At 47.8% G+C, this 13,332-nt stretch overlaps 1 protein-coding gene across 1 annotated transcript in view; it reads left to right on the forward strand.

Annotated features, from left to right (window-relative positions):
• The window catches only part of MTMR7 (myotubularin related protein 7), a 79,341-nt gene that overhangs the window by 49,263 nt on the left and 16,746 nt on the right, over positions 1–13,332 (forward strand). The window contains exon 7 of the mRNA XM_036250271.1: positions 9,047–9,179. Coding sequence (XP_036106164.1) covers positions 9,047–9,179 — 133 coding nt within the window. The remainder of the gene's footprint in view (positions 1–9,046; positions 9,180–13,332) is intronic.

The following is a 13,332-nucleotide window of genomic DNA, read 5'->3' on the forward strand; positions in this document are numbered from 1 at the left end:
TGGAAAGGTGGCCAAGATAGACTATTAAGCAATAAGAGTGAAAAGTGGGAAAATATGTATAATGTAATCCCATGTATGTATTAATTATTACATTATAAAAATTATATATTGTCCTATGCGTTGAAAAAAATGTGAGGGTATATATATCGAACTGTTAAATACCATGGTTTTCCCTTTGGGATGAGGGAGGAATTTAAGAAACCTTTACTTTATAAACTATAGTTTGAAAAATTTTGTAATGATAAAAGGCTAACAGAACACAGTGACCTTAAATGTAGTTCCTACATGACTCAGTAATTCCACTCCTAACTCAACAGAAATCAAAACATAATGTCCAAATAAAAACTTGTACATGAATATGTATTCATTATTAATAATTGCCCAAAACAGAAACAATCAAATGTTCATCTGAGAAGAGATTCATAAAATGTAGTATATCCATGCAATGGGATATTATTTGGGTATATCAAGGAAGTACTGATACATGCTACAACGTGGATGAACCTTGAAAATGTTATCCTAAGTGATAACAGTCACAGGGGTCACACACTGTATGATTCTGTTCATATGAAATGTTCAGAACAGACAGATCTGTAGTGACAGAGGGTACATTGGTGGATGCCTAGGGCTAGGACACAGGAGGAAATGGTGACAGCTCCTGGATAGAGTGTTTCTTTTTGGGATGATTAAAATGTTCTAAAAATAGGTTGTGGTGGCGGTGGCATCATTCTGTGAATATACCAAACACCGTTGAGTTGTACACTAAATGGATGAATTGAGCGTATGTCAACGAGCAATGTTAAAAAAGAACAGAAGGACGTAAGTCGTAGTAGAACAGGAAAGAGTAAATATGACCAGAAGCCCATCATTTAAAAGTATATACTGGTGTTAAGAGTAGGTAATGATAGCTCGGCTGGTGAGGCTCAGTGGCTTGAGCATCGTCCCATGGACTGAGAGGGCCTAGTTTGATTCCCAGTCAGGGCACATGCCTGGTTGCAGGCTCCATCCCCAGTAGGGGGTGTGCAGGAGGTGGCCGATCGATGTGTCTCTCTCATGTCAGTGTTTCTCTCTCTCTCTAAAAAAATAGAAAATAAATAAATAAATGAAAGAGTAGGTAATTATAGACATAGTCTGTACTCGTGGGTGATACGAGAAATTGTGAGAACTGGACACCGTCCATTGTGTAGACCCTCAGACCCTGGTGATTTTCACTGCTTCCTTGAGTCTCATGTCATCAAGTGTTGTGATTCATGGTCTGGGTCACTTAATTTGATGTCCTCCTAGAGTCGGATCAGGGGCGTACTCATACCCTTGACCTCAGAGAAGTTCCCAGTGCCGCTGATGGGAGGCGGCTGTGGGGTGGGTGTGGGTGAGCCGTGGGCGTGATTAGTGATGAGAAGGTGTCACAGACCACGTTCCAGCAGACTCTGTGGAGAGGATTCCTTCTTCTCAGATAAGTTCTCAAAGCACTACCTGTAGGTACGTGCTTCAGACCCCGTTAAAACAGGTTCTCTGCTTGATGATTTTCACCCACGGATGCCAGAAGCTCTCTGACTTCCTGCTTTCCTTCGATTTGTGCCTTTCTTTCTGGTTCCTTTTGCTCTGACCCCGTCCTTCTCACCCTGACTGCTTTCCCTCCTGATCATCGTGCCTTTTGTGAAAGTTAAGTGGAGCTGTTCTGATTCCCGGATGGTCAGGAGAGGGTTCGTGGAGGCCTGCTTCTCAGACAGCTATACCGAAGACGAGATGAGAACAGAGAAGGAAGAGAGGGGCTCTCCTCAGCTGGGATGCCCTCTCCCCTCCTGTTTTCCCAGATTTAAACACAGGCAAGCAGCTTCGCCTGCTAATTTAAGGGCCAGGGAGCCGAGTGTATTCTATGTTATGTAAACCTTCCAGGAAATGTGGCAGCTGTTGAGCGGGGCATATGCCAGATTTAAGATAAATTAATCCCAAGTATTTGATTGGAAGAGTATATTTAGCACTGAGTGTGTTTACTCTCCGCGATAAGAAGTTTCGTGCTGATCCATTAAAGAAAATTGATATCATGGGCAGGGGTGCCCTCTCCTCGTGTTTGCCTGCCCACACACGCCCTCCACACGAGGTTGCAACTGTTTGCTGAGAGCGCTCATGCTTTTACAGATCATGTCTGTTGATCTTGGTTCCAGAGTGTTAGACTCCACCGGTTGCCCAGAGATGGAGTCCGCGTCTGTTATAGGTGGTGGGCAGTGGCTAATGGGATCCTGCCCAGGTTGCTCACAGTTTTAATTAAACAGAGAAAGGGTTAGGAGGCAACCTGGGTCATTCTTGTCCTTGGAGCAAGGCTCACCCCAGATGCTGCCTGTTCAGATGAAAACCTGCTGAATTACTTGTTGACATTAAAATCTTAGGGGTAGGGTAAAGGCGATGAGGTCCTCAGCATGTACTGAATATCCATTCAACAGAACTATATCCATTCAACAGGTCATCTATTACTGCAGGATTTAGAGCATTAGGAAAATATGAAATAGAGTTGATGCCATAGTTGTGAATCATAAAGTGAGAGATGATCATATTATCTCAGCCTTGATCATAACTTCATCATCAACTTGTGGGACTTTGCTGAGCTTGTAAATGCCAGGCTCATTCTCATTTTTTTTTTTTTATCCTCACCCGAGGACATTTTTTCCATTTTTTTTTGTTGTTGTTGTTCAGATAGAGTGGGAGGGAGAGAGGGGAAGAGAGAGAGAGAAACATTGACGTGAAAGGGACACATCGAGTGGCTGCCACCCACACGACCAACCAGGGGTGGGGACAAACTGCAACCGAGGTACATGCCCTTAGCGGGAACCGAACCCGGGTCTCTCTGAGCCGCAGGCCGACGCTCTAACCGCTGAGCCAAACCAGCCAGGGCAGGCTCATTCTCATTTAATTCTTATAATAATCTTGCAAATTAGGAGGTGTTCTTATGCTTAAGGTCTTAGATTTAGAAAGGTTCAGTAATTCACACGAGGTCACCCAGTTCAAGGCAGAGCCCAGATCCCAGGCCCGGGCCCCTGTTCTTCCACGGTGCTGTCTGCCCACAGAATTCTCCGGAGGAGCCTGGGGGCCACTGTCAGGCGCAGGAGGGTCACCCTCTGAGCACGTACCCGACGAAGTTGGAGATTCTGAGCTGAAGAACCAACCCCGAGCTCATCCAAAACCAGGCCGAGACTGGAGGACAGGAAGGGCTCTGGGCTGCACTGACGCCAGCACCCCGGGAGGAAGGGGCAGCCATATGAGAAGGGGGGAGGGGCGCAGGCTCCTGCCTCCGATGCTCAGCCTCCCGACCCCCTTCAAAGACAGCTCGTGGTTATCGTTTCTCTCTGTCATCCGAGTGATTTTTTAGTTGTGTAATAGGGTGGTGCGTTGGACGTTTTTCTCATTTCTCTGGAATCAGTAATTAGGTGGTTTCTATTCACTGAGTCCTGTGAGGTGGGATCTAAGAGAATCAGTTGGAAACGGTGAGGTCCCCAAAGAGGAGAAGCTAGGCCCTCATTTTCTGGGGGGCATGGAGTGTCCTTACTGATGGCCACTGTGGCAGTGAGCAGGGGAGAGGGAACTGGGCAGACGCTGGTGGAGCAGTCTGCTCTTCTCAGTGGGACGAGGAGGAAGGACTTCGTCGTGGGTCAGGTGAACCCCGAGGAAGGGGGCTGCACCTGTACATGCGCTGTCAGGCTGGTACCCCTCCCCCGAGGGCTCGCCCAGGGGAGGCTCCCGCCGCAGTGACTGTGGGTTACATGCTGGGGAGCAATACCGAGGGGGGTGGAACAGGCTCAGGTCAACTCGGATAGCCCGTCAGGGACCTGTGTGCCTCCTGCCCCCGGGCGCCCAGGAGAGTCAGCATTGGGCCTCTCAGCCAGGGGGCAGTGGTGGTCAGTAAGTGTTCACCACAAAAGCCATGACTGCCGGGGGAGAGTGGCCGTGCTGTCCAGCTGTAGAGTGATATGTGTACCTCGTATGGCTGCTCCCTGATCCCCTTTCCCAGGACACAGGCAGAGCGCAGAAGAAAGAAGAAAAGGGGGGGGGGGGTCAGAGCAGACCCCTCACCAGTCCAAATAGCCTGTAGGGAGGGAAAGATTATTTTGCATCATACGTGGGACTGGAGTTTGACCCCGCTGGGTGGTGGTGTCCTAGCTCCGTTCCACTTACAATGTCCTTAGTAGGTAGGAAAGGGGGGTTTGGACCAGCACAGGTACGGACCGTGGTTGCAAGAAATAAAATCATCTTCTATTTCCATGTTTATCTTACAGTTTAAGGTTCTTCATTGCAGCAGTTATGGAGGGAGGGAGAGAAAAGGACTATCATTTGACACCCTGTGCTAAGAGGTGGCCCAGTCCCCCTCCTGCCAAGGTCAACTTCCATTCTCATTTCCCAACCGCTGAAGATAGGCTTGTTATTATTCAGGTGTAGAATGTACTCTGCTGAAACCTGAGGCTCCAACACTCAGAGAGTGACCAGGCTGACCTTTAACTTGATAGCAGACGATTGTTGACGAAGTTTTCATGGTTTCGATGTTTGATTGGTTGGCTTAGGGTTAGGGGAGGAATCTGATTCGATTTCTTCAGACTTTTAGACTGTTCACCTGTCAACGTCATTTCATTATTCAGATATTTTCTTGGGGGTTAGCCAGTCAATAAATCTTCACCAAGTGCCTGTCCTGTGCCCAGTCGGGGACGTAAACAAGAACGACAGCGCCTGGCGAAGCTTGTGTCCTCCACCCCTTCCACTGTGTCCTCTACTCCTTCCATTGTGTCCTCCACCCCTTCCATTGTGTCCTCCGCCCCTTCCACTGTGTCCTCCACCCCTTCCATTGTGTCCTCTACTCCTTCCATTGTGTCCTCCACCCCTTCCATTGTGTCCTCCGCCCCTTCCACTGTGTCCTCTACTCCTTCCATTGTGTCCTCCGCCCCTTCCACTGTGTCCTCTACTCCTTCCATTGTGTCCTCCACCCCTTCCATTGTGTCCTCCACCCCACCCCTTCCATTGTGTCCTCCGCCCCTTCCACTGTGTCCTCCGCCCCTTCCACTGTGTCCTCTACTCCTTCCATTGTGTCCTCCACCCCTTCCATTGTGTCCTCCGCCCCTTCCACTGTGTCCTCTACTCCTTCCATTGTGTCCTCCGCCCCTTCCACTGTGTCCTCTACTCCTTCCATTGTGTCCTCCGCCCCTTCCACTGTGTCCTCTACTCCTTCCATTGTGTCCTCCACCCCTTCCATTGTGTCCTCCGCCCCTTCCACTGTGTCCTCTACTCCTTCCATTGTGTCCTCCGCCCCTTCCACTGTGTCCTCTACTCCTTCCATTGTGTCCTCCACCCCTTCCATTGTGTCCTCCACCCCACCCCTTCCATTGTGTCCTCCGCCCCTTCCACTGTGTCCTCCGCCCCTTCCACTGTGTCCTCTACTCCTTCCATTGTGTCCTCCACCCCTTCCATTGTGTCCTCCGCCCCTTCCACTGTGTCCTCTACTCCTTCCATTGTGTCCTCCACCCCTTCCATTGTGTTCTCCGCCCCTTCCACTGTGTCCTCTACTCCTTCCATTGTGTCCTCCACCCCTTCCATTGTGTCCTCCACCCCTTCCATTGTGTCCTCCGCCATCGTGTCTTCCACATCATGGACGATGACACTCCAGTTGTGCCGTTAGTTCTGCTGAGAACCCGTCCGTTGCTCTCCAGTGCCACAGACAACATCTAAATGTGTGGCCCAGGCCTGCTGGTGGTCTCTGATCTCCCAGCTTCTCTTGTATTGCCACCACGCATGCACCTCCTGCCCCGCTGCTCCTGGTGGCTCACCCCCGCCTCCTCTCGTCCTCCCTGTTTTATCTGGAATGCCCTTCCTGTTCTCTCCATCCTTCCACGTTATTCCAGTCTGGCTCAAGTCCTCCTTCTTTCATGAAACGTTCCCCCGACCCCCTAGGCCACATGGAGCTGCCACGGCCTCCGGTCACTCAGCTGCTGCCCAGGCCTGCTGTTTGGTGCTATGAGCTGCCCTGCCACGCCCGGTGATAAGCTCATGGTGGTAGGAACCGCTTCTTACTCGTCTTTTTACTGTGCTCCGTGCCTGGCACACAGTAGGTGTTCATTAAGTGTTTGTTGAGGGATGAGTAGGTTTCTTTTGTTTCATTGATACGCTTTTCTGCAACCAAAGATGCTGAGATTACCAAGCAGCAGAGTGATCTGGGGTTAGAAACGGCACTTTTATCCAGTTCCACTTTTCATTTGTCTGTAGTGTTTCTTACGCATAAATGGAACTGGGAATGTTGTTACCTTCGTTGTTGTATCTACTTGGGGGTTTTTAGGAAGTGAAATGAATAGCTTTGCCTCTGGTTGTGAAATGAAATTCTCAGCCAAAAGGACGGGACCAAATTAAATTTACTAATAGTGTTTTGTTATATAAGGGACACTTCATTTGAATCTCTATATAATATATATACATTATGTAGTAGGTCCAGGATAACTTCTTCAATTTTTATGTATTTTAAAACTGTATTTCCTGCTTAATATTTGCCACATTATCATGTTAGGTCCTTGGAAATATGTGGAGACCTTGAGAAAGTACACTTTGGATGGTAGGGTACATAGTGCCACCTCCTGTGCACTCTGAGAAGTGCCAGTGACGTTCAATGTGCCATCTGATGTTGCTTCTTTGCTTTTCAAGACTACCAGCACATTCTCCCAGGTTATAGGTAATTGACTATGTAAAAATGTGAACAGACTCCTAACTATAGATAATAACAATAATAATAATAATAATAGTATTTTGGGTTTATTCATTGCACTGTTTAAAAAGAGTATCTCTGCAACATGAGGTGAGTAGGTTTAACTTAAATTATTCAAGATAGAGAATAAAACTACAGTTCAGGTAACAGGAGGATACTTACAATCATCCTAGTAATCATTTTATTTTATGAAGCTTGTTGTAAAGGAGAAGTGAACAGTTTTGAAACATATTCATACAAAGTAGTAATATAATAGTAAGTTTCTTAATAATAATATCTAAAGATAATTTACTTAAACATTTTAAACAATTAAAATATTTAAACATTTTAAAGTATGAATGTTAAGTTGTTTTAAAAATGGCATTATTTGCCCTGGCCAGTTTGGCTCAGTGGTTAGAGCATCGACCCACAGACTGAAGAGTCTCGGGTTCAATTTCCAGTCAAGGGCCCGTACCTCTGTTTCAGGTTTGTTCTATCCCCGGCCCTGGTCAGGGTGGTGCAGGAGGCAACCAATCTGTGTGTCTCTCTCACATCGATATTTCTCTCTCTCTCTCTCTCTCTCTCCGTCTCCCCTTTCTCCTCTGCCTAAAAATTAATGGCAAAATATCCTCAGGTGAGGATTTTTAAAAAAGTATTATTTTAACCTGGCCAGTGTGGCTTAGTTGGTTGAGCATCATCCCATGCACCAGGAGGTCACTGATTGGGTTCTGGTCAGGGCACATGCTCTGATGGTGGGCTCGCTGATCCCCAGGAGGGGGTGTGCAGGAGGCAGCCTGTCGATGCCTCTCTCTCATCCATGTTTCCAGCTCCCTCTCCTTCTCCCTTCCTCTCCTGAGATTAAAAAAAAGAAACATATTTTAAAAATAGAATTATTATAATATTTTTTCTTGATGAAGGCTAAGCCCTTTGTTCTTATAGCATGACTGGGAGGAAGGTGACACTCTTTTGTACACTGGAAAAGGGGTCCTGAGAAACTGACGTGACCTAGCTGATGTCACGAGCCGTCACGGAGCAGGGCCGCTGTGGAAATGTGACGTGTCTGCCGGCCGGAGCCCCACGTGGCTGTTTGGTTTATGTCTCACTTCTAAAACATTTTACTTCGTCATTTAAATTCTAAACCTAGTATCTCATCTTTGTAACAAGGACCACAGGAGTCCCTAAAGTAGTATTGCTGGTGCCCCCATCACCTGCCACCTGTCTTTCTGCTATAGCTCGTGCCAAATTGGTACAGTCTCCCATACCGTTTACTCATCAGACATGCGGAAACACAAGCACATATCCGTAGGTTGGCTGGTTTGACCACAAATGGCATCATTGCAGAATTATTTTGTAGCCTACTCTTTTCACTTGATGTTGTGGGCCAATTCCAAGTCTGTCTGTCTGTCAGTAGATAGATAGTAGGTAGGTAGGTACATACATGCAACATATATACATACTTACATAATGTGTGTTTTTCTCGGTCCTATTAGTAGCCAGGGCATGAATTTATCTAGTCATTGCCCTGTTGAGATACTCATAGGTTTTCAGCATTTTGCTGTTATAAAAAAAGTTGCAATAAACATTCTTGGACATCTATCTTTATGTGCTGATACTTTTCATTGTGTTAGGGTCTCATAATCAAAGAATATGTATGTTTTTTTTACTTAACTTTTTAGCCTTAGCTTAGCTTTTTGAAAAGTATTTATTAAAATCCTCTCAGTCCTGCATTGTGGTCCTAAAAATTGATATTTTTTCTGGTGATGAGTCCCTGGTGTCAGTTCTGTGCCTGGGACAACCCCTGTCCTTTGTGGACAGAGGAAGACAACGGCCAGTGACTGTTTTCCAGGTCAAATAGCTCAGAAATACAGAGATTCCTAGAATTCTCTGTATTTCTGAGCTAAGGCAAGACTGTCCCCTTCCTGATTTTAGTTACGCAGGACAAGGGCAGAGTCTGTATTTAATACGTTTCCTGTGTCTGCTGAGATTCTTCTACCAATCTACAGATGATAATGTTTGGTATTAAATTGGGCAGGTTGGTTCTGACATGTTTTCTTTGGAGTTTGGGACAGGGAACTGCAAGAGGTGTCTCCAGAGGGTTTATCCATAGACTGCGGCTCCCCAGCTCAGAATATGTTCCCCATGTCAACAAATTTGTTGTCAAAATCAAGCTGAGGACGGCGTCTGGAGCCACACAGCTCAGTACAGTGCCCCAGTGATGGAAAACATGTTATAACTGTGCACGTCCTTTTGCAAGTTTGTAGGGATAACCACAGCACGTGCTGTGGTTTCATGTCCTGAATGTCACCGGTGACTGCTCTGTTTTGCCGACCCCTGCAGCTGAATGCCATGGCCAACCGTGCTGCTGGGAAAGGCTACGAGAATGAAGACAATTATTCCAACATCAAGTTCCAGTTTATCGGGATAGAGAACATCCATGTCATGAGGAACAGTCTGCAGAAAATGCTGGAAGGTAAACCACTTCCTGTGCACACAACATTTTTAAAAATGCAGTTAAATGTTTTAATGCCAATACAGAATAGGACAGTCTTTTTGATGTTAAAATTGTGTGTGTGTGTGTGTGTGTTTTGTTTTGTTTTTACAATGATGCTGTTTACCTCCAGGGGATGCTTTGGGAAGACTAGCATATTGCAGTGACTCCTCCAACATTCCACAGCCTTTGTCTTAGTTTTGTGTCCCTGGGACCTGGTCAGCAGCCAGGCACCCTCCCTCGACTACCAGTTTGAGCCACATAAAGCAATCCTAGAGGCACAGCGACAACCCGCTGCTCTTGCATGGAGATGAGGTTCATAAGCTGAATCCGAGTGGCCGAGGGCCGTCGGGAGGGGGCAGGGGGCGTGGTCCCGCCCCTCAGGAGACCTGGCCGAGGCCCACAGCAGAGCACCCCACAGTCACGCGCACCGGGGCCTCACACCGCCACACGGCGAAGGACTCGACAGTGATGGATTATGTAGCACAGAGGAATTGTTCATGTGGCCAAACAAGCTGTAAGCTGATTAGCAGAAATATACTGCATTTCAGGCAAAACCAGCTTCATTTACTGCTCATGCTCCCCGTGAGTGTAATGGCCAAGGACTCCTGGGGCTCGTGGGAACCGAACTGCAGGAACGAGGAGGACGTGTGTCCGGGGACCTGCGGAGGCGGTCAGCCCGGGGAGGTGGCGCTGAGTGCAGGCCGTGGCTGTCTGAACAGGACGGGGGGCTGGGGTGAAGAGGGACAAAGGAGGTGCTGCGTGACTTTTCCCAGGATGCACGCTTGCTGTCAGTTCCTTAGGCGGTTCTCTGCCTGGTCAGAACAGGCCGCAGCGAGAGCCGGATGGAGGGGCGGGAGAGACCGAGGGGCGCAGACAGGCCTAGTCTCCATCCTCTCTCCTGGGTTCCTCGGGGCGTCTCAGCCGTGAAACTGAACCATCTCGGGGCTCTGTTACTTGCTGTAGAATGAGAAGGTTGAGCTGACTGATTTCTAGGGCCCTTCCCTCTGTGACAGCTGTGAATCTCCAATTTGATGCCCTGGGTGCAGACGCTTGAACCTGGAGCATTTGAGTGGTTAGAAGAAATCTCTTTCTGCAGCTGAAGACATCATGGGCCCAGACCATCTCCGTCTCCGACTTCCACGGGCATTTCGGGAAATTCGCCCAGGTCAGGTCGTGGCGAGGAGGCTCTGGCATGCCTGTCTGAGCTTCCCAAACCCTGGAGAGTGCCCTAGGCAGTTTGGCTGTCCCTGTGCTTTGGGGGCTTGAAACATTGGGCTTGCTTGGTCCTGCCAGTGAAGAGTGTTCATCTTTCTTAGAAGCATCGAGGTTGCTATTCTCTCTACTTTTCATTTAGTAATAATTTCACAAGCTGACCCTGGAGAACGCACATCTCCTATGCAGAAAGTGGCTCCCAGGAGTGTGTAGAGCATCACTTTGGCTTTCATTTTAAGATTAGCCTGCGTTTGGTTTCTTATCAGGGACCATTTCTCCTGCCCTCATGCCCAGGGGCTGACTCTGAAGGACGTGCCCGCTGAGCGAGTCCTTCTGGAACAAGTTACCGCGGTCCTGCATCGCTTCTCCAGTTCTGTCAGTGCCAGCGCAAGGACAGCTCTCTGGGTGCCTGTCAGGGGACTGACCAATGTTTGCCTCTGTTTTCACCGAGTAAATTATAAACCACTGGAGCCTCAGCTGATGAGGTGATGCAATCAGCCCACCTTCCGAGGCCTGTCCTCCTTCAGACGGCCGTCCTTGTACAGACGCTTCGATCTACTATGGTAAATCATACTCATGAAGAAAGACTAGGAGAGAATGGCCAGAAATAATCAGATTAGCATGGAAGGATAACTGTCCAATTTTTTCTTCTTGCTTCTTTATTTATAAAATACTCTCTATGGTTGGTATATTACACTGAAAACAAACAAAAAACCCAGTACACATCATCTCTCAGCTCCGTGAGTCAGGAGTCTGGGTATGTATCTTATACATGGGATCCAGGGAGCCTCTGCCCAGGGTCTTACAAGGCTGCAGCATTAAGGTGTCGGCCGGGCTGCACCGTCATCTGGATGCTGGGATGGGGGAGTCTGCTTCCAGGCTTGCTCGGGATGTGGGCAGAGTTCAGAAGAGGGCCTGAGCACGGTGGCTGTCAGCTGGGGGCCACCCGCAGGTCCAGAGGCTGCTGCCAGGTGTCCTCCAGTGCTGTCCACAGCACGGCAGGCTATTTTTTCAAGGCATGCCTCTCTCTGGCTACAGAGTATGGTATATTGCACTTAAAAACAACTTTTATGCCACTTTTAAAAAACACTTTCTTCCTAGAATGACATAGCAAAGCAGAAGTAGAGCCTAGTACTTCCCATTGCGTGCCAGTGGTCCTCGGCGATTTGTTGTTACGATATTTGTAACAAATAAGCACCCTACGTGATAGTGTTACATTTATGGAGCAATGTAATGCTTAATCTGTTTTACTATTTTAAGATGTTTTTATATTCTCATAATATGTTAAGATATATGTATTGAAGTAATCTTCATTGCAATCATGGTGTAGCTATTCTTAATATTCCCATTTTACAGATGAGGAAATTGAGGCAAAGAGGCTAAGAAATTTGTGCAAACTCACAACAGTAAGGGGTAGAACCGATTTCCACCTAGTCAGTATGAATCCAGATGCCATCCTCTTTACCGTTTGGCTTTGGGCCTCTCCAGAGAGCGGTTGGGTAGAAGGGAGCTTGACCTAAGGGTCTGAGGATCTCTGTTTGGGTTCTTACCTTAATCTCGGAGTAAATACGAACAGACCCCCTTTCCTGTATTTGTGAAGCAGTAGAAGCAGTATATCAACAGTCTAACTCACAGACTTATTAAAAAGTTTCCTTGCAAACCATCAAGTGCTTTCCAGCGTCGCGTGCGTTCTGCTCTTGGGAAGCAATGCTGCACTTTAAAGTAAGCACTGAGGACAATGGGTGAGCTAATGGGCCGTAGACCAATCCAGCCAGGCAAGTGTTTGCTAGGCCCTGTGCCTTCTTACAGGTGACTTTCCTCAGTTCCTTTATGCGAGTCGTGGGGCAGAGCAGCAAAGTGTGCAAGGCACGGAAGTGCTTGCTTCGTGGTGGGGTCCGAGTCCGCGCAGCAACTTCATGAAGAACAGTCTACTGAGCCACAGGCCAGGCCTCGTGGGCGTTTCCTCGGCAGGTTGTTTTCCAGGCACCATCAGCCGGGCGCGGCCAGCTGGAGCGGCTCCCACTGCAGCACGGCCAGTGTCCCCCGCAGGCTGGGCAGTCCTGCAGTGAAGGGACCAAGCAGCGGCCCCCACACTGGAACCATGTTTGTCTTACGCCCCGGAATTGTGGGCATTGACCATGGAGGTCATTTTGTGGCCCCAGCGATCGTATCTGATCTGTGCTTGTGTGTGGAGGTTCTGGGGCCCGATTACTCAGAACATTCCTTGGTTGTAGAAGGGATGGTTGAAGGCAGAGAATGTCCGGTTTGTCGTGGGAGGTGTCCCTGCAGTGGGAGTTATGGTCATGCAGCTCCTCTGGTCTCCCTGCTAACTTGACTTGGGCACACCAGGTCTAGAAGGGAACAGTCCCTTACACCCAGCTTCATGGTTTCCATGACACATCGCTCTCTGCTCAGAGAGTCATTGTTGTGGCTAATCAGTTCAAATGTCCTTTTTGTTTGACACTTTCTTCCTCATCTCTGTCTTTGCGAGGTGATGGCTAATTCTACCTGGAAGAAATGGAAGAGTTCAACCCATTATAGAGAATTCATATTTAAGTTTTTCATTTTACAGTGTTTCCTGTTACATTGTCTACAAGTTTATACTGTGAGATTCTACCAGATATGTGCTCATGAAAGGCTACAGAAGAGTTACTCGTTTATAATAAGTTCTCCATATTTTGACTTTTTACCATTGTTAATTTCCTCAGAGTACTGACCTATTACATATAAGACAGCCAATAAGACCTGGCTGAAATTCTGGTCATTACCGTACAAATTTAGCGACATGGCATGGGTTTCTTTCCACCAGAGTGGAACTAGATAGCTTCACATAGCAATAACAGTTACAGGCTTTTTAATGAGTGTCCTGTCAGGTTTCACTAGTTACCAGAGCATGGTCTTCGGAGGAAAGAAATGGACC

This window comes from Molossus molossus, unplaced genomic scaffold (assembly GCF_014108415.1).
Source record: "Molossus molossus isolate mMolMol1 unplaced genomic scaffold, mMolMol1.p scaffold_m16_p_9, whole genome shotgun sequence".
Lineage (NCBI taxonomy): Eukaryota > Metazoa > Chordata > Mammalia > Chiroptera > Molossidae > Molossus > Molossus molossus.